The 26,144-nt window shown below is 40.9% G+C and overlaps 1 protein-coding gene across 1 annotated transcript; it reads right to left on the bottom strand.

Annotated features, from left to right (window-relative positions):
- Positions 1-1,611: 1,611 nt before the first annotated feature.
- TTC38 (tetratricopeptide repeat domain 38) lies at positions 1,612-26,105 on the bottom strand. Its single transcript, XM_075162348.1, has 14 exons — positions 25,966-26,105; positions 22,540-22,617; positions 21,991-22,072; positions 21,468-21,639; positions 20,346-20,519; positions 18,017-18,092; positions 16,733-16,852; positions 13,604-13,663; positions 12,442-12,480; positions 10,906-10,987; positions 8,727-8,892; positions 5,731-5,890; positions 5,365-5,438; positions 1,612-4,570 (listed from the first exon to the last, which is right to left on the bottom strand). Exons 1-14 carry the CDS (start codon positions 25,987-25,989, stop codon positions 4,477-4,479), a joined length of 1,401 nt encoding a protein of 466 aa, XP_075018449.1. The 5' UTR covers positions 25,990-26,105; the 3' UTR covers positions 1,612-4,476.
- Positions 26,106-26,144: the final 39 nt, after the last annotated feature.

The following is a 26,144-nucleotide window of genomic DNA, read 5'->3' as shown; positions in this document are numbered from 1 at the left end:
AAGCCAGCTTCAAGGTAAGACCAAATCAAAGTGTGTTTTCATGATAACTGACAGAATTTTGGAAGTAATTTTTTTCATTTGTAGTGACTCTGAGCAGAAACCATATTTGCTTTTTTCTGGCAATCCTAGCACTGCCTATTGAGACTGCCACTTGTGGGCCATGTTTTTGTCTGAAATAGCCTATGTGTGATAATAGCATTCCATTTGTCACTGCTGATGCTTTTCTTGGATTTCTGGATTTGCTAAAAGCAGGTTATTGACTGCCCTGCTGTATCTGCCTCATTCACTAGCCTTATATTATCATCTAATTAATGGCTTTCAGGGAATTCAGTAGGTGCAGAACCAGCTTGGTCAGAAAAGGCTAAAAATGCATTTGCTAAGGGCACATTCTGTGTTTGATCCAGTAACTTCACCTTTTAGGCACGGCATTATAGGGGCTCTTCATCAGCACAGATACTGCTGCTCTTGACTTCTGGATGCCTTCTTTTTGTTCCCGTCTTTAAACTGAGGGAATAACTACTTCTCATGTTTCAAGACACAGAAAGAGTTTAGAGAATAGCACCACAGAATGTGTTATGAGCAGCACCACTGTAAATTTTTTATTTTTTAAAAAAAAAAAAATCTGAGCAAGTTCGTTGCATTTTACCTCTGAATATAACTTTTTTCCAGTCTAGCCCTGTGAGCTGGGGTGCCAGCCAGCTAGTTTGCTCACAATGAAGCGTAGACCAGATGCAATCCTAGCCGTCAGCTGGTCAGCAGCTCTGTTAGTCATGTCTCCTCCCTCCACCCCGCCCAAACCCCTTCAAGTATTAAGATGGAGAGTGTTCTGAGGTATCTGTGAAAGGGAATGGCATGAACACGGTTTCCTAGCCCCTGCAAGGCTCTGGGGCTTTGTTTTGCTTCCTGGCACATTCAAGCCTCTGCAAAAAAAAGATGCTACGTTGGTGACCGCTCTGAAGACGGGAAAGTGCAGCCCTCTGGCACAGCTGCTCTTTGGGTTCTTACATCTCAAAGACAAGGCAGCTGCGAGTGGGAGTCTGCAAGACAAATGCAATGCCATTTTTCAGGAAAAAAGACTCAAGGCCTCGGAACAAGCCCGTCCACCGATGCCAAGTGTTGTCGTGGCCTGTGAGACTGCATGGTGGCTGCACACAGGTAGGCACAATATCCTTTCAAAAGGTCTTGGTCAGTAGCTATGCATACAAAGAAGTTAAAGAAGCTATCACTTGCAGAGGTTCCTACAGCTGACTGAGGCCTTTATTTTGTAATTGAAAAGATCTATATGTATGCCTTGATCAGGAAAACACGGGTTGAAAACTTGTTTAAAACAACATGCTTCACCCTGGTTTAATAAATCTGGTCTTGATTTGCAAACAAAAAAAATGACTCAAAACCAATGTGCCTGCTACGACAGTCATGATACCACCAATGCTGTGGTACACTTTCTTCACCAACAAAACCAAGAAGCTTTGGGGTTGAGTGGCAGGAGCCTAGGCAAGGCCTTAGATGATGGGCGACAGCTGTGCTTTCACAGCAGTCTCCTGTACCTACCACAAATCATAACAGTAGGTTTTAGTACAGCTTAACAGCACTGACAGTCTAAACCAGACAGGCCTTTAACAATTCTTTTAATGGGTCTTAAAAGCTAGATCCAGTGTAGCAAAGATTTTCAGCTTGCTTGATGTTAACAGAATTGTTACAAATACTGCAGTGCCAGGTCTGACAGTAGTGAAGTCCAACAGAGCATCACCAGCTCCCTGTTCTATTGCACTGAGGTTCAAGAAACACCTAACGCTGAAGAAGCTGTAGAGGTAACTGAGCTGATGGTGTGCACGGGCTCAGCACAGATGACTAAGGAAGCAGTTCAGAAAAGGCTTGTAAAGTGGGAGTATTGCCCTTGCAGCCACTCTGGGGATCATGAAAAATACCATCAAAGTTAAAAGTAGATGTTTCCTGATGTAATGCCCGGGCTCAAATTCTGATGCACAGCACAAAGGACTATTACTTCTGCCCCTCTTAAAAAGAAGTCCCACGGAGGTTGGGAGGGATAGCCTGCTAACTTCAACAGATGTGGCAAAGATAGAACAAAAGCAAGGATGGGGATGTGTCTGTGTATGCACAACCTGTGCAAAACCAGTATCTCTTTTGTAAGCAGCAGATGTTTATATGAAGTTTGTATCAACTGCTTTTCAGCTGCTCTGCTTAGATATGAAAAGGTGAGCTTTTAGGAGTCAGCATGGTCCTTGGCCAAGTTCTTCTTCCGCTTGTTCTTCCTCCCCTGCTTGTTAATTATTTTCCATAATGGCAATTCAAAACGATTCAGCATAGCATGGTGAAGCAAGACAGAATGGTTTGAGTATTTTAGATAAAAATAAGGGGAAGATAAGGCAGAAAACCAGAAGTTCTCATTTATGGGCAAAATGTGTAGTACTAGTTGAATGAAAAAGCTTCTAGTCACATTCATGGAAGCAAAGAGGACGCATACTGTTACAGGTTTATGAAATTAAGCTGAATAACCCATTTAAAAGCTTCATCCATACATGCAAAGAAGTCATATACTTGCTGCTCAACTGAGCACATCTTTGAATTTATTGATGTAAAGCAGACAAAATTCTCAATCACATTATATCAGAAGTACTACAAATGTCATTCTTAAATTTGTGTAACAATGGATCACATAAACTACACACTTCATAGCCAGCCAGCAGATTTCTCAGGCTTTTGTTCCCTAATAAGATTTGTTACGTTCCTTGAGTAAAACCTTGAGTTATCCGTCTAAAGTCATTGCTTGAAATGCACCGATTAAAAATAATAGTAAAAATCTAGTATAACTTTAGCACAGAGTGAGCCAATATCACAGTCATGGCTGGACAGATAAAGCAGTGATGAAGCTGGGAACTACGACTGTCCGCAAGATTTAAAAGGCTGCAGGCAAAGATGCAATATCCTTATCTGGTTTCACAAATTATTGCTGATTCAAAAATAAACTCTTTTTTTCCTCAAGTGAGGGCTGGGGGAAGAAGGGTGGCAGCAAGGCACTTCCACATCTTATTCCTTATGCAGGAACTTCAGGGGCAGTGCAGGGCCAGCTATGAAAGTGCTTTTTTAGGTCAAAAGGAAACTGTATGTGGGATGGGGCTGCTGTGGGACATGGGGAAGTGCCTAAGCTGGACAGGAAGGGAGGGGCAGGCATGTGTGCGTCCAGGAGAGCTTGCAGATATGACACCAAAGCCAGAGCTCGGGCAGCTGAAGAGTGTGGCATTTCTATTCGGGAAGAAGAAGAGGCGGCATTAGTTCAGTTTCAGTTTGAAATATCAACTTTTCCTTCATTAGGGATTTCTGGATTACTGTTGCAAGACAATCTGTTAAGCTCCGCTACGCTGCAGGAATCCAGAGGCACTAGAACTTCATAGAGGTACATGGCTCATATTGTGCCTCATTTGCAGCGCCAAAGCTTGTCACATCACTTGTACCAGGACAAAGCTTTGTGTCAGTTCCTCTTAGCTCTCTTTCTATGGTGGAAGCTCCCTTCCAGTCTTCAGCTGCTCTGAGATACCTCTATAAAGTGCGTGCTTTCACATTGGTTTTAAACTCTAGTTTGCTAACGCACAGGGACTCGTGCTATTGAGATGGTAGTAAGGCCTGACTTTCCAAAAGCTCAGGTAAACACAAAGACGCCAGTCCAAACCATTCAGAGATGGTACTGTTTTAGCTGAAATCCAGGCTTCTTCCTTTTTTCTGAAAGCTTTAAAAGTGCCAAGGGAGTACCCGTGTTAGAATAGTCGCAGTCAGCTATTCTCCCTCTTGTCTGGTTTCATTCACATAGTAATTTCAGAAAGCTCTGAGGTGCTATACTGAAAGGAAAAAGTTTAGCATTTTATGAGAGGGAGTTTAAAAATATGCACCTGGAAAGAGATCCTGAATGCAGACAAATCTGTAATGCCAGAGCCTGTGATTCATGCCTGAATGGACTGGAAGCTTGATACGGAATTCAGTTTATGCCCGTATTGGCTCTGGCCCCATATTTGCCTATTAGCTATGTTTAAAAGGTCCATTTGAATTTCCTAAGCAGTTTACTGATTATTTAACATATTAACGAAGTAACAAATTGGGCCAATGAATGACTGAAATCCAGGTACTGCTACTGTACTGTGTATAATCAGGGTCAGAGGGAACTTTCAGGAAAATATACCAGAAAAGCAGCGTCCTGGGATCCTTCAGAAAGCTGTGCATTATCAGCAGGTTATCTTCTTCTTTCCTTGTGGAATCATCTAAGATACAACCTCCTAAAACGCAACAGCTGTATTTTTTTTTTTAAGGAAATCGTCATCAGATCTCTGACCCATAGGGTACTCTCACCTACCGTGAATCTCTAGCATGGTTTACAGGATAGCACCCCTCCACTCCCTGCACCCAGACTCCCAGACTTTGATTGGTAAGCTTATTACTATTTCAGCTGAAGCACAGGGGAAAGACTTATGCCATTGAATGAACAGCTGCTGCTTTCCTAATAAGTCGCTCCGTCATTGGTGAATTTGGTCTCATCACATCACGTTCTCTCAGGAGGCACCTGAGAAAGGAGAAGAGGTAGGAGAGAAACGGGAAGGTCATGAGGACCACATCAGTTTTCCTGTAAGATCACCAGCAGTACCCTTGTAAGAGGAGGAAAACAGTATGTAAAGACCTGCTCTTGAGGCGCAGATTTCCCCTGTTGGAAACATTTGGCAGTAAGTTTAGGCAGAAAAGCAGTTTTCACCACTGACAGAGACTGAAAATGAGAACCCAGAGATCACAGTGCACAGAAGAATAATTTTGATATTGCTTCAAAGAGACCTCAGGAAGGGAACAGGCAAGGCTTCATATTGTCCCATTCTCTTAAGTGCACAGGCAGACCCAGTCAGTGTATTTCAACAGAACTCAATATGGGTGAATAAGCAACATCTACAATTTCTACCAAACAAAGCTCTTGTGATTAGTACTAAGGCAAGCTCACATATCAGACTCTGCAAATCTTATTTCCCAATAAAGCAGATGTCATCATTAGGACAGATTTGATTTTCAGCAGTTCACAGAAGTTTAGCAGTCCATTAAGTACACTGATCAACAGGCAGGAGGCCACATTTTAAGACAACCGTTTGAAAATCAACTGCCCTTGAACAAATACAGATCATTCATCCAGACCACAAGAGTGTACTTTTGGAATTGGAAGCTATTGTACTTTTTATCCTAGTTAAATGGTGCTACATTTAACACAAATGCTTGCATATAATTTTAGCCTTACTTTATTGGTTTGAGTATACTCGCTACTCCTTACTTTTAGTAACAGTACTACTTCCACAAATATTTATCAGGAAAAATACTCACCGTGCAAGGTTTTGTTTGGCTTGTGATTTAGAATTTAAAGCAGCATGAATCAATAACTGGCTGAAAACATCTCTCTGAAAAAAGAAGTCAGCAAAAATACAAAGTAATAAGTAACTTATAAAGTATTGCTGGTTACAACGTCTTATTTACCAAATTATTAAAACCACTGAGGAAGGAAACATATTGACAAGAAAAATTAAATAGCTAACAGCTGCTAATAAGTCTTTGCAAACAGGATTCAGTCACAAGCACAGTTTAGCTTTTCACTTTCTAAGAATGAAATGTTGTTAACAATACAAGTGCCTAATGGAGGCTACTGAAAGAGGATTAAGTCACATCAAAAAGTCTTTTATTGATCTCCTTTACCTGAGCATTACTGCCTCCTAGTTGGATTAGTTGATAACGGATTGGGTACAGCAGGTCTACAGCTTTGTCGCAATTTCCATTTTCAAACTCCACAAAAGCCTGGCACAGTGGCAACCCCAAACTAGGAGCCAGGGAAAGCTCATGGTCTTCACAAGGTGCTCTGTAGAACGAGAAAGTGGTTAACTCCCATAAGTCAAATTATAAATATGTATATTTCAGTGCCAGTCTGTCACTGCAGACAGATTTTTTTCTTTACTGTATAAAGCCTGATGTTTCACGTATTTTATTTAGACAGTATCTTTTGGTGTGGTTATGTTACTTTCACCTTTTTGTTATTCATCAATCAATCAGTTTTCATTCTCCTGAATACATCTGCAAAAGGCACAAGCCCAACTCCTCCTGCCTTTGCAATAACCAGTTTTGGCTAGAAAAGTGAGAAAACTGCACAGTTTCTCTTCTGATGGTCTCACCAGAACATCCTACTGCTAGTTCTTTGACTGTTCTCATCTCTGCCAAAAGTGGCATCAGTCCCTTGCAAACAGCTCCAAATAACAATCTTGCAAAACAGCTCGCCACACAGCACAGTGCCTCGCCGTCTTTGTAATATAAACTGTATTCCAAATGACAGCTCTCAAAGTCTGCTCTTTTATTCTAACTACAACAGACTGCTTTTAGGCCCACGAACAGCAATGGATTTTAGCTAGCTCTTAAGGTTTGGGTTTTTTTCTTTTCTTTTTTCGTGCTTGTATCCTAACCCATCCAAGAGTGGAAGAGGCATATACCACGAAAACATGCGTGCAAAAGAACGTATACATTCTAGCAGACATCCTTGCCAATATTAAAAAAAAAAAAACAAAAACCAACAACAAACAAGTAACCAAACTGTAGCTCTTTGGTCTACAGGCAATACCTGCACAGGACAATGTGGAATTGTGGTTTTTCCACTGCTACAGAAGAAGCTGACAGCGATCAGGCCTTGGAGGTAGTGCCATTTCAGTGCCAAAAGGTTGGCTGGCAATACAAGGAGAGGAGGGCTCTCTATCCCAAGCAATATGAATTATTCCTGAGAATACAGTGCACGGTTCAATGCTATAAATTCCATCCATTGTTTAGAACAGATTTTCCTGTAAATTTTCCAATTAAATCTTTAACATTGAGGAAACTTAGTCCCTGGCTTTTTTGAGTGCTTGCAACGACAGCTGAGAGTCACACTCCCATGCTAGTACCTTAAATTTACCAAACACAGAGCATACTCTGTGCTCTCCTTCTTGAGTCAGTATTACAAATTTCCCATTTCTTCCACTAGGTCAATGTTGATTTTTCAGTATGCAGTGTTGCCCTATGTGTTTATCATTCCTTAAAGAAAATATGGCATCCTGGAAAGTTAGAAGCGCACCACAGATGTGTTTTAAGTAAGTAGTTTGAGATAGTTAATGATGTAAATGATGAAACAATTCTTCCTTTAAACATTTGTTCCAGCTCTCTGAGAAAATGCACAGAGATGGAAGACTGATTTGGTTTTTTCTTTCTCTTGCAATTGATCTGAAGTATTGATTCATGAAGAACAACATACCCCCTGCATTAACTAACATTTCCATCCACGAAAATAAGCATGTGATACCAACCACCAGAGCGCGCCATAGAATACTTTACAAAAAAATTTCTTGTCAACTTTAAATTGCAAAGGCTAGGGAAAAATATTAATGAAAAGCCAAGAATGGCTGTTGTTTGTGCCAAAGTTTTATGACTGCTTTTTTAACACACACAAAACGCATCTTAGGTATCATTTAGCATCAATGATACACATAAATGATACACATAAATTAATCCATTAATCCAAGCATTAATATAATCCCTTCATCTCACAGTCTGTTTTCTCAAATAATAAAATTAAGCTTTATAATACTTTAAACTACAGCTAAAAATGTACAGCTGTATTACTCTAAAAGGCTGAACACATAGGCAAAAGAAAGCACTGGGTGAAAGGATAAGTAGCATATGTTCATTAAAGCTTCCCTGAAGCGGTGTGCATGTGCAATTTTATATACTTTATATTTACTTACATATATTTATATACTTATATAAAAGATATTTGCCATTTCATACTTTAGTCAAATCAGACATGCTTAGGCTTGATTTGACAGTTACTTGTTTTTGTAAGTATTCTTAAAAATTACATTTATTTTTTATTATTTTTGATTGATGGGTATTATAGTCAGGAACAAATAGTGATAATTTCAGGTTCTCCTTCCTTCTTTTTTAAGGCAAGGCAAGCAACAGATGCTGAAGCAGAGGAAAAACAGGGTGTGTGTGGGGGGAAGAAATTGCATTTAAAGCATCTATGTATCAACCTCTTCAAAAAATCAAGGCAATTTACAGTTATTTAATACATAAGGGAATAGAAAAACAACATTGTTTAGATGAAATACTTAAATATTCAAATTTTTCAGATAATTTAATTTGAAAGCAAAACATTCTCTATTATTACTTTAGCAGTACTTGAAATACAATTTCCTGCAGAGGTACTTCACATCACATCAAAGAGTAGCTATTAGAATATCACTACAACTAATGCTCTATTATTAAAGAACCTTTTAAACCAGAGCAAAAAAGAACCACCATAGATAGCTGACATATATTGTAGAATGCCCTTACTAATATAGAGGTGAAATACTTGATTCATTGTATGTAACATAGCTTAGTGTGAACCCATTGAAAGGAAATACACAGCAACTGTTTGATTAGTGTCCACGACCTCAAACTAAGAGATTTCTGCTTAAAAGGATTAGAAACCCCTCTAGACATTAACTCAAAAAATAAATAATTATAGGGATCTCCTAACTGGAGATTGGCCTACTTAAACCAGACATGTCCCAGTGACATGCTAAAGCAGAGAAGAGCGTGTTGTAGTGCTTCGGCAAGCCAGAGACATTATCACCCTGAAGTTCAGAGGACAAAATACTTATTGAATACAATACTTTAATTCACTTGCTTACTTGGCAAGTTCCTGAAGAGTTGTTAAAAGCTCATCAGTAGTTTTGTGGTCTTTGGCTCCTAGTGAGGACATCAAGATGTGTACATCATTGAACAGAAGAATGTGATCTTTGGTGTGCTTCTTTGTAAGCTTGAGAACATTGTTGAACCTGTCTCCAAGCTTTACACCTAAGAGCAAAAAAATATTTTTCTCAAGAAAAATACCACATGCAAAACCGTGACTTTGCAATATTCATATACTTTGCATAAACAACATTCCTACTAAACTCAAGAAAACATTCCCTGATGTGGCAAAATTTATACAGTAATGCTCAGCTGCAGCCTGCTGTATTTGGGCAAAGAGTTTATTGACTGTGAGTAATTTATCACCAATATTCTAGATTGCATTAGTGAGATTCTGGCTTTATTATGAGATTGCTCATGTATTCTTGGAGATGATGTTCATAATGAACCGTCTGTAGCAACTGTTCATTATGACATTCATAATGAATCGTCTGGTGAATGGAGTTAAATCCAGTTGGCGGCCGGTCACGAGCGGTGTTCCCCAGGGCTCAGTTTTGGGCCCAGTCTTGTTCAATATCTTTATCAATGATCTGGACGAGGGGATCGAGTGCTCCCTCAGTAAGTTTGCAGATGACACCAAGTTGGGCGGGAGTGTTGATCTGCTGGAGGGTAGGAAGGCTCTGCAGAGGGACCTGGACAGGCTGGATCGATGGGCCGAGGCCAACTGTATGAGGTTCAACAAGGCCAAGTGCCGGGTCCTGCACTTCGGCCACAACAACCCCAGGCAACGCTACAGGCTTGGAGAAGAGTGGCTGGAAAGCTGCCCAGAGGAAAAGGACCTGGGGGTGCTGATTGACAGCCGGCTGAACATGAGCCGGCAGTGTGCCCAGGTGGCCAAGAAGGCCAATGGCATCCTGGCCTGTATCAGAAACAGTGTGGCCAGCAGGAGTAGGGAGGTGATCGTGCCCCTGTACTCGGCACTGGTGAGGCCGCACCTCCAATACTGTGTTCAGTTCTGGGCCCCTCACTACAAGAAGGACATGGAGGTGCTGGAGCGTGTCCAGAGAAGGGCAACGAAGCTGGTGAAGGGTCTGGAGCACAAGCCTTATGAGGAGCGGCTGAGGGAACTGGGACTGTTTAGCCTGGAGAAGAGGAGGCTGAGGGGAGACCTCATCGCGCTCTACAACTACCTGAAAGGAGGTTGTAGTGAGGTGGGTGTTGGTCTCTTCTCCCAAGTAACTAGCGATAGGACGAGAGGAAATGGCCTCAAGTTGCGCCAGGGGAGGTTTAGATTGGACATTAGGAGAAATTTCTTTACTGAAAGAGTGGTCAGGCCTTGGAACAGGCTGCCCAGGGAAGTGGTGGAGTCACCATCCCTGGAGGTATTTAAAAGACGTGTAGATGAGGCGCTTAGGGACACGGTTTAGTGGGCATGGTGGTGTTGGGTTGACGGTTGGACTTGACGATCTTAGAATCATAGAATCATTAAGGTTGAAAAAGACCTCTATGATTCTAATCAAATTATACAAAGTGATAACATGGATTTCATAAACAAACCCAATGCATCATTGGTGTTTTAAGAGAATATTGTGAAAATAACGTCCATCCATCTGTCCATCCCTTCCCTTCATGAACTCCAGTGTATAAACACTAGCTTAAAAAAGTTAAGGAGAAATGCCACTGAGTTAGGAGAGTACACAAAAGCCAGAGGCTAGTATACATGTACTAGCCGTTTCAACCAGTATCAAAATAGAAAGTTAAGTATCTAACTTGAAATTTACTTCAAGGAAGCTCTACAGCTTTTAAGAGGCTTATGTGCTTGATTGTTCAGCCTCAAATCTCCAGGGACAATAGAAGTGAATTTGTCAAAAAAGAAATATGTGACCTATGCTAGCTTGAGCTGAATGAAATACCATACCATGGGCGGGGGGTGGGGGGCGTGAACCTCTTGGGAAGAATAAAGTTTATGGACAACATTACGAATTTCACAATGAGGCTTTTCTCAAGAGCAGAATTTTCTTCTGTAACAGAAGAAATCCTCCTCTGTAACACTGACCAAGCTTGCTCTGTAAGTATCTTTAAATACTTCTCCAACATGCAAGGCAGGGGAAGGGGGGAGGCAAAAAGAAAACTGTTCCCCTTACAGTTTTAAAAAAGAATGACGGGTAGATATCCTACCTTCCAGATGAAGCCTGTAAAGCATCGAACAGTTATCTACTACATCCAGCATGCTTCCACTTGACAGACACCGGGGAGCAATCTGTAATCACAGGTATTCAAAAGCTGCCCAACTGATGTGGTAGTGGGAACTTTTTCAGATAATCAAACTTATTTTTCACAGTACAGAATTAATTCTACCTTTTTATCAATTCAAAAATACCTGTTTTGCAATAGCCCTAATCGCATCTTTCCTGAATATAGCAATTTGCAATGACAAACACTTATATTGTTTCATTTCTGTTGTTTTTCCTGTTACGAAGTTAAACTCGGTAAGCATGGACAGTGACCAAGGTATTTTATTTTTTCCAAAATAGTGCCATAAATATTACTTCACTTTGCCAAGGTTAGAAGAAAGGAGTCTGCCCAGCAGTTTTCCTAATGCTTGCATGATTTTTATAATCCTTACAAAGATATGTTATCCTATCTAATTTGATATTGCTTATTTACAAAGATCATTTTGAAATCAGTAAAGAATATAGTAAAGAACTATAATAAATTAACTAGGAATGAAAAGACATGCTGGTTTTGGCTGGGATAGAATTAATTTTCTTCATAGTAGCTAGTATGGGGCTGTATCTTGGATTTGTGCCGGAAACAGTGTTGATAACACAGGGATGTTTTCGTTACTGCTGAGCAGTGCTTACACAGAGTCAAGGCCTTTTCTGCTTCTTGGCCCAACCCATCACTGAGTAGGCTGGGGGTGCACAAAAAGTTGGGAGGGGACACGGCCGGGACAGCTGACCCCAACTGACCAAAGGGGTATCTCATACCATATGATGTCATGCTCAGCATATAAAGCTGGGGGAAGAAGAGGGAAGGGGGGACATTCGGAGTGATGGCGTTTTTATTCCCAAGTAACCGTTATGCGTGATGGAGCCCTGCTGTCCTGGAGATGGCTGAACACCTGCCTGCCGATGGGAAGCAGTGAATGAATTCCTTGTTTTGCTTTGCTTGTGCGCAGCTTTTGCTTTCCCTATTAAACTGCCTTTATCTCAACCCACGAGTTTTCTCACTTTTACCCTTCTGATTCTCTCCCCCATCCCACTGCCGGGAGAGTGAGCGAGCGGCTGCATGCGGCTTAGTTGCCGGCTGGGGTTAAACCACCACAGTAGCTAACATGCAAAATCAGTTCTTTGTAAAGATAACCTGACTTTATAGGAAAATTATTTTACATCCTTTTAAAAAGTTTTTTCAGCAGGAGCATTTAGACTTACAGAGCATGAATAAGAAACACGGACAGAATGGAAAACAGGACCAACAGTGCCACTGTAGCTCTTTCAAGCACAAGTGTAAGAAATACTTGAACTATATAACATGGGAGTTTTTTGAGCATTTTACCAGTTGAGAAACAGTTTCCCTAAAAAACTGTAACAACAGATGTAAATAATACATATATGGCACACTCTGATAGGTTTCAATCTCATACAGAAGGAAGAAAGCACATATCGTGGTCTTAAGCACGTTCTCAGCAAAAAAAAAAACGCCCCTACTCACATGATTGTCATAAATTGTCAAAGCAGCCTCATATTCGCCCTGTGAAAGCAAACGAGGACTGCATGATTAACATTCAGGTACAGTAACCAAAAGTGACTGGTAGTAACCAAAGACATACATACAATTAATAGATGTCATAATATTATTTCACAGCTGCCTCATGACTGGATCAAAACAAACAGAGTCAAAGTAACCTTAAAAGAAACCTTAAAAGAAAGAATGGAGCCTAAGATAAACCAGGATTTACTAGGCAATATAATCAGTATGTTTAGGTTTCATTTAATAACAGGTACCAATACTGGTGTAAGTTACACTTGAGGGAAAAAGAGAAGGTATTACCTCTCATTCTAATGTTCCTTTCGGGGATCTTTGCAAAAATTAGTGCATCCTATCGTGTATGCAAAGAAGTAGGAAGAAAAATAATTTTAAGCAGGCTACAAAAAAGTTGTGTAGATAGACGGTGGCAAAATAAACAAGCTATTAAACTACTATCAAAAATTATGCTCCTTCTACGTTAATAATACTGAACATAAGCAAATTGCTCTGTTTTCACAGACACTGCCTTCTCAATGATGTCACATTTGTCTCCCTGCTGAACTAAACCCCGCAAGTGCTAAGCATTATTAAATCCAAAGAAATTCTGCATTGCCACCTGACAGGTTAGGTAAAATTGCAACCATTTGTAAAGTGTTTCAGTAATAAGAATTAGTAACATTAATAATTAATAACATTGGTGACCAAATTCAGAGCTCACTGCCTCTTTCTTATAGTCAGCAAATTTTTGGGCCAGCAAATTAGTATTGAATTTGAAGAGAATTTTGTCTAATTTTTGTCTGAAAATTAGAGATCCAAGTTCATCTTTCTATCAAATAACTGTGTCAAGTGTAATTAGTGAGACTATTTGATATTCAAACGTGCAATAATCTCACAGCAATTTTTCAACATTCTAATAAAGATCCTGGAACTTTGACCAATGTAATTAAAACTTCTCAAAATAATTGTAAGAAAGGACTAGCTTGTAAAAATGGCATTGTGCTATTTTATAAAAACATCCTTTTAAATAGCTGAAAAAAACCCTATAAATGTTATGTCTGCCTTTTAAATAGCATTAGATTAATGAACTATCTGGACTATAAAACAGCTATATGAAAATATCTCATACCTTTTCAATAAAGTATAAAGCCCAGTGCCAGTAATTATGGCAAGCAAGCATATCAATGTTCTGAAAAAAAAAAGAAAGCAGAGAAAAATATTATTTACAAAATAACTTCCCATTTAAACATATCTAGTCAGATTTCTGTTTCCTACTTCAGCAAAACTGAATACTTCATGAGACAGAAAAGACAAAAGCTTTTAAATCAGCTGGCCAGGATACAGGATACCCTCTCATTTGATACATTTGCTCCTTGCAGCTATTCATGGAGACACCTCAAAAACAAGGTTTCCCCCATGTCATTTTCCAGAGAAGAATTTCAATTGGATGCCTCAGAATTCACCCTTCTGCAGCGGTTTTTTTCCCTTAGGAAAAAAACCCACACCTATAATAAGAGCAAGATTTGTCTCATTTAAAATTTAGGCGTCTTGTCTAAAGTACCCTGGATAGTTAGTGGAGAGAGATGCCCACCTTATGAAGGCCATTCATCCCACCTGTCTAGACATCCAGCTCAGAGAGGAATCACTTCTTAAACATATGTTTTACTATGGACTACAGAAGAAGCTGCACTAGATACTACACACATTGGCAGTTCATCAAATGAGATGTATATTTGCTGGACCGTACCAACTTTGCACTGCCTTTTTCAGCTGGCACCAGAATTTCAAATACTCTTCCCTAGCCTGCTCTTCCAGACAATGTCATTACAGTTCACTTCTGTGAGTGCATTGAGAATAGACGAAGAGGAATATAATTCCACAATCCTTTGGTGAAAATTAAAATACCAGAAAGGTTCGTCCCTCTCCTCCCGTTCTCTCCCAGTGCTGTAGTTAAACTTAACATTCTCACAAGTGGAAAAAGCATCTTCATTTTCACGGTGACCACTGTAACACCCACTTTCAGGAAGCACAAAGGTTCCCAGTGAGTGTCAGAACTTTATGGTGCTAAGATAAACATTCTGGTAATCTTTACCTGTTTAATATTAAATCACAAACCAAACCTGAGCAACTGAAGTAGTTAAGTGCTTGGCATAAACCCGATAATATCAAGTTTACTACCATACTACCATTCCAAATGTCATACAAACAAGAACATGGGATTACCTCACTGAATAAAACAAAACCCTTTTTCTGCTGCTGATTTTGAGTTCTGAATGAGATTAAATTGCTAAAGGACAAGTGGGCTTGCAGGTTACTAAATAAATAAATAAAAGCAGGCTATGGGAACTCATTCCAACAGCTCAGGAGAAAAAACGTTCCTATTTAATAATAAACAGCACTGGCAGAGAGGTCTCCTCTGGTAAGATAATTTGCCCCTTTTGATTTTGTGCTGAAATATACATATAAAACAAATGGCATCTGCTTTTTTGGGGGGTTGGAGAAACAAAAAAGAAAAAAACAAGTACTCTGAAAAGAAAACCTGTACCAAATCTTTGCCACTCTTATTGGGAAGGAGAAAGATGAATTAAAAGCAACAGAAGGAGCCTGAATACTGTGGCAGTACAGATCATGGTTATTAAATAAAAATTAAAAATTTCAAATCACCAGGCAAAATACAAGCAACTTTATTAAAGCCCTTAGAGAGACCTGCTTTTTTTTCATGCACTTACATTTTAACGCTCTGTGTTCATGATGGCTAAGATGAAAAATATTGCACAAAAGTGATTATACATATTATGATAAAGTCAGCTGTTATAAATCTTAACTATACTGGGTCAGGCACAAAGGTACATCAGACAATTCTACTTACTGATCTTGCACTTTATTACTTTATTTTAGTTGGATAAAGGATATAAATGACAGAGGCATGCAACTATTTTAAGAAAAAGTTCAATAATCAATCCAAAAGTCAGTGATTAGGGGTTTTTAAGGCATCACCCAAATTGTCAGTCCCCTGCATCACTGTTTCATTAAAACTAATAGATCAAAGGACAAAATGCTTTCTGAGAAATGACAGATATGAACCTCAAGCAAGGGTTTTCTGCCTGCACTTCCAAGCTCGGTATCTGAATGCTTAACTTAAAAAAAAAAAAAAAAAAAATAGTGCAAAATAAACAGTCCTTCTAGCCTCATTATCCAGCCCTGCTCTTTGGGTGAGGTGGAATGGTCAGCTCAGATGACTCTAAAATAGACTCTTCCGGGTTTTAACAAATTCAAACCTTACAGTCTTCTGCTCTGAATATGACACACTTAATCGTTGGGAAAACACATGCTGTCCAACACAAATAAAAATTAAGCTTCACTTACAGCAAAGGACCATATGACTGACTATTTAAGCTATTCAATAGTCTGAGAGATACTCAAATTTGTTGCATATATAAAGTAACTTCAGTACACTAGAAAAGAGACGAAAGCATCATTTCGCTTTTCGTTACAGTTGACCTTTAAAAATCCTTCCTTATCCAGAAGCAGTCTTCTAAATGTTTACGAGTCTTCTAAAATGTTTGATTTGACTGTGTCATTTCACACATCATCTTAGGTTCCCGTGAAGAGGTTTAGCCGGGTTCCTCAACTGACTCTCAGTGCTCATCTCAGTCTAAGCAAAAAGCTTGTGAAAATATCACTGGTCACTTTACTTTTATGAACCACACAATAAACCACATATATATAAATCACATATCGATAAATCACAATTTTCACATCTGATGTTTCACCTGTCCGCAATGGCCATGTCTTTACTGATTAGTAAAATACCTAATCAGCTCCACCAGGAAAAAGAAACTAGGGGGTGGGGAGTGTGTACACATGCATGTACAAACCACACACTTGTGGAAAAGCAGTATTTATTACAATACTCCTAGCTAAAATAAGGCAGTGTGAGAGGATAGACTGTGTGAATCCCAGCCTACTGACATGTTTGGCGTTTGTCTGATCTCAACAGTCGTCGTAACGATGGCTTAAAGTGGTCTACAGTATGTGTCCCTGATAATATGCCATTTTTTTCTGCCTCTTGCTTCAAAAGCAGCATGGATAGTAACAACACCTCAAATGATGATTTCTTCTAATATGTAAAATTTTCATTGCTTGTAATACGTCTGCAGATAGGAAGGAACTGCATGCAGAGGAATCAAAAACTTGGCTGGAGGAGATAAAGAAGACCTAGAAGGAGCTTTTTCAGAGATGCTACAAGAATGTTTACCTTCCAGTTGGTTTCCGTTTCCTTCATAAATTCTAACCCTTTCTTCACTTCTGCTTTCATTTCATTTACATGAGCTATAGTGTGAACAGACCATGCATCTGTCTGATTTATAGCCAAAGCCTATAAGTGAGAAAAAGGGAAAATGTGATGAAGCTTGCAAACTTGCAAATAACAATGTTTATCACTGCTGATATAGAAACAAGAGACTACTTTTTACTTGCTGCATATTAAGTACATCTCTGTACCATTCCAACTAACCACGACCAGGAATTGATTTGGACAGAAAAGGAAGAAAATGTTTATTGGCTGACTTCACTTCCCAGCTTCTACTGCACAGAGATGAACACCTGCAAAACTCTTTAAAATGCAGGCTTTAATGAAGATTATCAAATGATGTTTTATTTCACAGACATGCATCAGTATCAGCCATGAAAGAATTGCGTGCATAGGCACGATATATTCCATGACATAGTGCCTTGCAGGGCACTATGTCTCTTCTTCAAGAACATGGCCAGCTCTAAACATTCAGCAAATTCCTCTTTCTTGGTCCAACAACTCCCACTAGGTTTTAGGCATTTTGCAAGGCCAGTCATTAACCTCATAAATGTTAAATGTTAATGTTTAGTCTTGTTGTCACTTTCAGCAATTTGATGTAACAGAAGTTTGCCAAAAACACCTATTAGAAATTAATTGGATCTGAGACTCCTGGAGGACAGGGGTAATCCTGACGACTGGAGAAAGTCAAGTATAATTACTATCTTCGTAAAAAGGAAACAGGCCGGCTAATATTGATCCCCAGGAACACGGTAGAGGTAATTGTTCAATAACCAAGGAACAAGCATCTGGGGAAAAAAGGGTGAGGGAACCCAAACAGGATGGATTGTAAAGAGCAGATTACACCAAACCAATCCAACATTCTTTAATAGGAGTAAACAGCCAATTATACATGGGGGAAACAGCAGATGGGATAATATACGGATTTTATACAGGTGTTCTGACACCATCTGACAAGGCACACTCATAAGCCAGTGAAGGAAATACAGTCAAGATGAAACTGCCATGGTATGGCATAGATGTGGGAATCTTTCTAAGGAATAGTTATCAGTAGTCTCTTATGAAACTCTGTGAGCATTTCCATGTTGAGCTTTATCTCTTTGCTATTTCTACTAAAAACTGGGATGATGGAGAGAATCAGTTAATGGCATTTGTGCAAACCATCACCCAGGGATAGGGACCAGGTTTAAGAATTCTAAAACCTTTTAGCACCAATAACAGGCAGTTTACCTCACGGGCAAGCTCCTCAGCACGATCGAAAAAGTTTGTTTCCATGAGTCCAAAAGAGTAGTAGCCCTTCACGTAGCTAAGCAAAAGGGCAAAAACAGTACATCATCCATTTAGAACTATATTTAAGCTAGAACTAAAAAACCTATTAGAAATAGCATTTAACTCCAAAACAGTCCTTACAATGCAAGTTACAATGAGGGTTCAAGCTTGCAGAATACAGAACAACTACCTGGTTCTTAGGGAAATGAGAGGTCCAGAGACACTATCATGGGAAACTGTAACAAGATGCACATCACCAGTGTTTTGAGAACTGACATTTACATCTTTAGATAAGCTAGAATTAAGAGTTGCACAGAACAATCTGTTGATCTCCATAAAAGTTGCAAGATGCAGAATTAGAAGGCTAGAAGCAAGACAGTGCTGTCACCAAAGTTATCTCAACATCTCAAATGCAGCACATGAGTGTAGCCTTCTGCATTTGCTTCAGTGCCCACAAAACTATAGGCGAGCACTTTCCTGTGAAGTGGCCCTTTAAAATCTGGTTGTAAAGCATCCCCATTAAGCCATCAAGGCTGAATGTAAAGGAAAGTTAGGGATGTTATATGCTCTTACACACATACCTGATGCAGTCATTTTAAGAAATATTTAACAAGCGATAGGACAAGAGGAAATGTCCTCAAGTTGCACCAGGGGAGGTTTGATTGGATATTAGGAAAATTTTCTTCACCGAAAGGGTCATCAAGCATTGGAACAGGCTGCCCAGGGAAGTGGTTGAGTCGCCATCCCTGAGGTATTTAACAGACTGGTGGTGCTTAGGGACATGGTTTAACTGTGGACTTGGCAGTGTTAGGTTAACGGTTGGACTTGATGATCTTAAACGTCTTTTCCAACCTAAACGATTCTATGATTCTATGATTCACTGCTATTCTATTTGCAGATTCGTAGATTGCAAAATACCACAGGATATATTTTTGCTTCTCAAAATATCTGTTGGGGTTTTGGTTTTAAACTCCTGAGGCAAAGGAACTACTAAAACGTGTGGGGTATGTTGCCACTGATTTATTTCATGGATCGATATGAATAAAAGTTGATTTTTTTTTTTTTTTGGCCAACATATCAATTCACATGTAACTCTACATGCCTGTAAGTTTGAGGACAAGGGGTAAGGGGTACTTGCCAGGTTTTTATACTTCAATAAATGCTTGGCATATGGGTGTTTCCTGCTGTTTTACAATTAAGTGGACAACTACCTGCACTTTTGTAGCATTGTGTCTAGAAAAGTTTATAAAAATGCAGTCAAAACTGCTAAGTCATCTTACTTACTCAACAAATGAAACCAGTATATTGTAGTTAAAAAGAACTAAGGGGTTTAGATTTTTCTCAGTTGAGGTAACACAGCTGGAAAAATGAGACTCCTGACACTACCCTCTGCGCCATGAGATTGTGGGGTACCTCAGTTAGCTTCATTATTATGTTAGCATTCAGTCTGTATTTTCTGCACTGTTTGTGAAAGAAAAAAAGGAGAAAAGATTGTGCTGGATATGGAGGTACAGTGCATGGGTCTACAGCAACATTCATAAAATATTCAGAAAGTTATGGTTGCCTGTGAATCACCTATTCATCTATCTCTAAATGTATGTCTTGACTTATAATTTAATGTTAATTTTTATATAAAGTTAAAAGCTTTCAAATAATTTAACAGGTCTTAAAAAAGACCTTAAACATTTTTTTAAAATTATCTCAGATCAGTTTTTATTAACTACTCACTTGTCAATAGATTCAGATTATCCTGAATTAACTTTGGGAAACTGAAACTTCCAGGACTGAACTAAAGAAATTTTTAAAAAATTCTGCTTTCTTGTCAGTCTTTGCTGCACCAGCTGTTATGGTATATCCCAAAGTTTTATTTCGGAACTACACTATGGTATTCCAAGTTACAACTCCTTTTTTGCTTCCACTGATGTGCTCTATCACCCACAATGTAAGCCCCAAGTAAAAAACTAGACCCATAAAAGCCCAAAGGAGTTTTGCCACTGCCATCAGTGAGGACATGATTTTATCCTGTTTGTTACGTGCCATGTGCCATATTTGACAGCAAAATTTACTAATTGAGCCACAGCTCACTTAAGAAAAAACTCTCAACAACAGTGTCAACAGGGATACAGCAGAGGTGTTCTAGCTGTGGTCAGGTTTGATTCACTTTTCAGCCCTTGACTTTGTCCACATTTGTTTCCAACAGATCCTGCTATTTAGATGTGTCTGAACTTAAAAAACACAAAGTACGTGCACAACAGATAAAGAGCAATTTTCAAAATTAAGCATGACCCACCTGCTTAGTGGAATATCATGTGTCCAGAAAGGATAAACCCGGGCAACAGAATCTCGCATCTGTATATGATATCCCAGGTAGAAATAAGTGTCCTGGGAAAATTTGAGGGCTAGCAGGTCCGTTGGGTGGCTCTGCAGAATCTGTTCCCAGAGATCACAAGCTTTTGGAAGCTGGCTAGAAATAAAAAGTTATTCTGATTGCTGAGAGAAGGCACACATACCTGCCTCTACTGTTAGTTCTAAATTCATGCTATTCCAAAAAATAGAAAATTCAACATCAAATGACTTTTTTTTTCCCCTTGAAGGAATTTCTTAGTCTTTTTTAAAGTAATAATGGCATTATCTTCACTGAGCATCCTCTGGGAAATCTTTTGAAAGAAATGTCCTTGGGTTACAACAAGTCACTGTAACACACATGGAAAATGAAACAACCTTAAACCATAAATCTAAAGGGTTGTACAGTTTTTACAGAGACCTACCATAATTAATCTAACAGCACATGTGCAAAGACACCTTCCCTCTCCTCTAGTGGGAGTCAAACCCATAGTAACAGGGCTTCAGTAGCTTCCTCTTTACCTTTGCTAAGAAGTATGTGAGGTAAATCCATGCTCACCTGTTTGTTTGACAAACAAATAATGAAAATGTGCACATAAATTCATCATATTGAATGGAACAGTGAGCCTCTACAGCACTTCTGACACTGCTATCTCCCTATTTTACAGAGGAACTCGTTTTTGACACAGGGAGACAACAGAGAGAAGAAAAGTCTGTTTGTAGCTTTGCTTCTGTGGATCCAAGTCTGTGTTATATTATATTGGACCTTACTGTAGCTAAATATTTAGTTTCCTATTCCACCGATGGACCTATGACAGGTTTAAAATACGGAGTGCTTAATGACACAAAGCGGTGGCAATAGAGCACTTCTCCTCTTATGGTGCTGCTCACTAACTAGTCATGACGCTTACAGTTTGGAGAGATAAATTCAAGAACAACCACTGACATCTCATCCTGATCCTTTGCTAGATGTCAGCTAATGTCAGGCAACACTACTACCAACTCTCTTTTCCACCTTTGGTCGCTAAAACTCTTCACAGTCCTTTAAATGGGATGACAGTGGACTTACCCACTGGCAAACATGTCCAGCGCTGACACATGAAGCTTCTCCCGCTCAGTCAGTGGCTGTGATTTTGAAAGCGTCATCATCATTCTCATTGCACTGTCCAGCTCTTTGTTGAGCCGCACTGAACTTCCAGTGCCAATCAGCTCCAAACCATTAGCAATGACATGTCCCATTGCTACGAAAAATAGCACATTACAGCTTGAGCTGTACAGCATTGCAGGTAACTCATCTCTACATAAACACAAGGCGGGGTTGTTCGTTTGTTTGAAACAAGACTTGTAATCATAGGGGTCCGGGAAGTCTCGTAAGCCTAAAGTTTTTACAGGCTTTTCATGATAGCCATTTAAAAAGACTTGAAATGAAAAGGAAAAAAACCACACAAAACCAGCCTGCTCTAGACTCTGAAGAAGTTTTACAGAATTCTATAACCCAACATTTCCCACTTGCCTAAACAAAGTAAGTTAAACACCAAGATACAAGGTATTATCCAGCACTTTCCATACTAAGAATTAAAGGTTATACTTACTAAAATTTGGATCTGCTGCTTTTAACTTCGAGAGACACCCCTCAATACCTCCGAGGCTCTCGTTATTGGCCCAGGTTGCGTACTGTAAGAGAGACAGAGAAAGGGTCGAGGAATCCCTGATAATATTGGGCTTCTTTTCGTTCTCCCACACATGTAAAATCCAAAAGTAAGCAAGACAAGTGAGTAAAAGACAAACTTCGGATTCAGATAGCTTTGCATAGTAGGAAAACAGAAAAAATGTTTTCCTTAAGGTACTTCGGCCACCAGCAGAACTAATAACTGTGGATTTCCATGTGGTTTATGTCGACTGGTTGATTCTCCCGTACCAAGCAGGATGAGCACACTGGCTGAATTTTTCCGCACAGCTGCAGCATCCAGCATAGCCCTCTGCTATGAGGGTTTTCTGCTGCCTGCTAATGGCTGAACTCCTGTAGCAGCCTGATTGTGAAACTCTCCCAGCTGGTAAGAAATTTAAACATCAGCTACAGCAAAGACTGTTTCATGCACAAGTCCCTTCAAATCACATTTTCTCACACTTTTTGGTCATACCTGGGTCAGCGCAGCATCAAATAGTTTACAGGCTTCATTGCTAGTAGTGGACAGGACAAGTCCAGCATCCTGCCAGGCCTGCACAACAAACAAATACAAACCCACTCATTTTACACACTCGTTTTCCAGACTAAGCCAACAGGTTTTCAAATCGGTAGTGTTCTAATATTTTTGTCAACTACGCTTTTTTTTAAATAAGAGAAAAACTGGAAGGACAACGTGAGCAGATACACAAACCTTTTGTGCCGTTGTAGTTAAATCTGAAGACTCAGTAAGTTGGGGTTAACAGTGAGAATAAAGCAGCAACAAATTATAAAGTGTAATAAAAGATCTTTATGGGTTACACATCTCACAATGAGAGACCCATTCTTAATTCACTAGAACTCAACTTTTGGCTAGTCCCTCTGCTGCAGACATACCTCATGTGAAGTAGAGACATGGTAAAATGAAATCCTGCTTTTCTATAACTGAAATCAATACCTTAAGTAACTTGTAGGCCAAACAGCCTGACAGAGCAAATCCACCAAGTCACTGGCGTTCAGCCAACAAAGAATGTGGACCACAGACTTGTACACAAGCCTTACGAAAAGGAAGAACATGGGCATTTGATAAAGCTAAAATGCAAACCAGAATCAGGCTGCCATAGTTTCTTAACAAGCTATGTAACACTGACTGAGGTGCTACATCTCCTGGCTGGCTACTGGAGAACAAAAAGAGTTTATTAGGCAGATGTGCAGTTTACTCAATGGTGGAATTAAGTTGCAGCAGCTATAGCACCCTGGTTCATGGTTGTCTCTATGACTGGTCTCTTAAGTAACTCAGGCAACAAAATGAAAAATCCAATGCCTATTTCAAAATGCCTAACTTATTCATGTGGGTGCCTACAGCAAACAGGCATGTAATCTCTAGTTGCTTGCAGGTCTTTTCTCCCACACAGGATGGCCAAAAAACCACAAAGCCGGTCATCTCACAAGCTGAGGTGCTTCCCTTGGCAACCTATTCATATATTTTTAATAACATTCGGGTTTATTTCTACTAATCACCCTCCATTCAGCATTCCTATACTGCACCCATCACTGCCTCTAAGACCATAGACTTCTCAAGCACAGACTTACATTCAGCACACCATATATATTCTTGCTTAAGTATACACACATTTGAGGAGCTGCCCCAATCACTTCAGCATTACTTTTATTCCTGTACACAGAACATACAGGGTAGATAAAAAAAGACCCGGGGCAAGCCAATTCAGACTCCTCCTAATGGGGGATTAGTCCTTGCGGATGCTGCAAGAATTCAGTTCGTCTCATTTTATGCTTCAGGGTATTTCCTGGTTCTAATGACCCAACTGCCAAAAATTTTAAGTAACCAGGCAAAGACTTCTTTGCTAATAGTATCCTAAAGCTTTGCCACTGTGATTGGATTAAAGGCTCACATTCCAGCAGCTAAAGCACTTGTGTGTTCAATTACAAGCCTGAAAGGCTAGACAGGAATGTAGAATTACAAATTTTCTTTACAATCCATGCTATATCCAGAAACAGCGTAAAGAGAAAAGTCAAGAGGGTAGCAAAGTTAGACCTGCCACTTACAGGCTACCTTTCAAGGTGCCCTGCAAAATAGGCCACAAACCACTTTCACCACCAGTTGTCAAAAACAAGCTCTGTTTGAAGCAGCTCTCTATGCCACTGCCTGTTTTGCACAACAGCTCGAGATACTTGCCAAGTAGAAAGCGTCATCCCATTTTGAGGAGTTTTGTTAATACTAAGATTCATTGGAATGAAAACATCTGTGCGAAAGCATGAGAAAAAACAGCAGAACTAGGGTTAGTAAAAAAAGGCCTGCATCCATCACTAAGACACTGCTGATCTAGCTGAGGAACATGCTGTTTCCATCTACTCTGGAAAGCCTCTGCTCTGCCAAGGGTACAGCCCAGGTAACTCACCCCTCCCTGGAAGACTCCCACTCTGGCAACAGGAGGATGGCAGCAAGGCTGCATCACATCATGTATGTCACTACTCCCCCCGTTAGCGTGCCAGGACAAGAGACTGCAGGAAAGAACTACCCTGTAACAGCCGCTGACTCCTAAAAGACAAAAAAGATCTGCCCTAAACCTAATCTGTTGTTGCCAACCAAGAACCAAAGAGCTACGGAGAGCACAAAAGAGCCAGCACCTCTTGTCCTCTGGGTCATACACAAGTGGTCCCACCCTGACTACTTGGGACACTCATGTCTTGGGGCTTGTCTGTACTCAGGTACCAGATTGTGACTGAAGAAATCCATGAGAGAGGGAGTGCGAGTAGGTAAAAATCAGCCTGGAGAGTTTGTAAAATAATTATCACCTCCCATTTCCACAGAGGCAACCTTTGAATTCTGTTACACTAATTTCCCACAACCTTCCTAACTCCAGAAGGGACTCTTCTCTGTGATGCTTCTTGGAGGAGAGTGCCATGGCCTTGGCTCTTTTTACTGCTTCTTGGCGAGACCAAAGCCTTGCCCTTTCTCCTGCTTTAAGATAAGAGTTTAGTCACAGGATCTGGTGGCTGTTTATTTGTACTTTTGCTCCTGCTGGAATCCCAGCTGGCTCTGAGGAATCTCCGCTCTTTGTGGGTTGCTGTCAGCACATCCTCCTCTATTACTCGAGTGGCAGCTCTCCAGAGCTCTGGCGCTCATGAACCTATGACACTCTCAGAAGATCTTCAAGACTTCTTTTTTTACCTCCCCCTGCCTAATTAACCAAAAAACAAGAAGGGGAGTGACACGAGAAAATGAACTTTATCGGGAAGAAAGCACGCAAATTACTAATCAGTAATTAGCTCCTGCAGACAGGTTTCGAAACCTTGGACTTGAAGCTGGTTTAGAGTTAAAAGGCGGCCTGCCCCGCTTTTGTGGCCCACAGAAAGGGCAGGCGAGTGCCTGTGGGACCAGCCTGCACTATGAACAAGACCCAGAGATGTTCAGACACGAGTTTGCTTCCCCCTTGGTAGGGAAGGGTGCAGCGACTCGTCCCCGTTTTCAGATCCCAACAGCAGACATCCACCCCGAGCGTACGCTTACTGGGCGGGGGGTTAAGGGAGGTGAGCTCCAACAGAGGCCTCACCACGCGGGGGCTGGCTCTCCGCCCCCGCCTGTCAGCCTCAGCCGGCTCGGCTCAGCTCAGCTCAGCTCCCCTCCCGCCACAGACCCAGCGCCTGCCAGCAGCCCCCCTCCCAGCCCGGTTCTCGGGCGGGCCCGGGGCCTCCCCAAGGCCTACACGGGAGGACACCGCCCGCCCGAAGAGCGCACACCCGCCGCCCCTGTGCGCCCGGCAGGAGCAGTGGCCACGGGCAGAGCGGCCACAGCCCCCGCGCTCGGTGGCTGCGGCGGGGCCAGGCCGGGCGGGCAGGCGGGACGCCTCGCCGTCCCGCTCCGCCTCAGGCCTGCCCTCACCTTGCAGTCCCTCAGCGGCGCCATGATCCCCCACAGCGCCTCCGCTGCCGTTGTCCGGCGGCTCCACGCCTCCCGCCCCAGCAGGAGGAGAAGCCGGGGCCGGGGCCGGGGCCGGGGCCAGGGCCGGGCCAGCAGCGGGCGGGGCCAGCAGCGGGCGGGGCCGGCGGCGGCGGCTGTGG

This window comes from Calonectris borealis, chromosome 1 (assembly GCF_964195595.1).
Source record: "Calonectris borealis chromosome 1, bCalBor7.hap1.2, whole genome shotgun sequence".
NCBI lineage: Eukaryota > Metazoa > Chordata > Aves > Procellariiformes > Procellariidae > Calonectris > Calonectris borealis.
The sequence above is the reverse complement of the archived record's forward strand: the minus strand, read 5'-3'. Positions and strand labels throughout refer to the sequence as shown.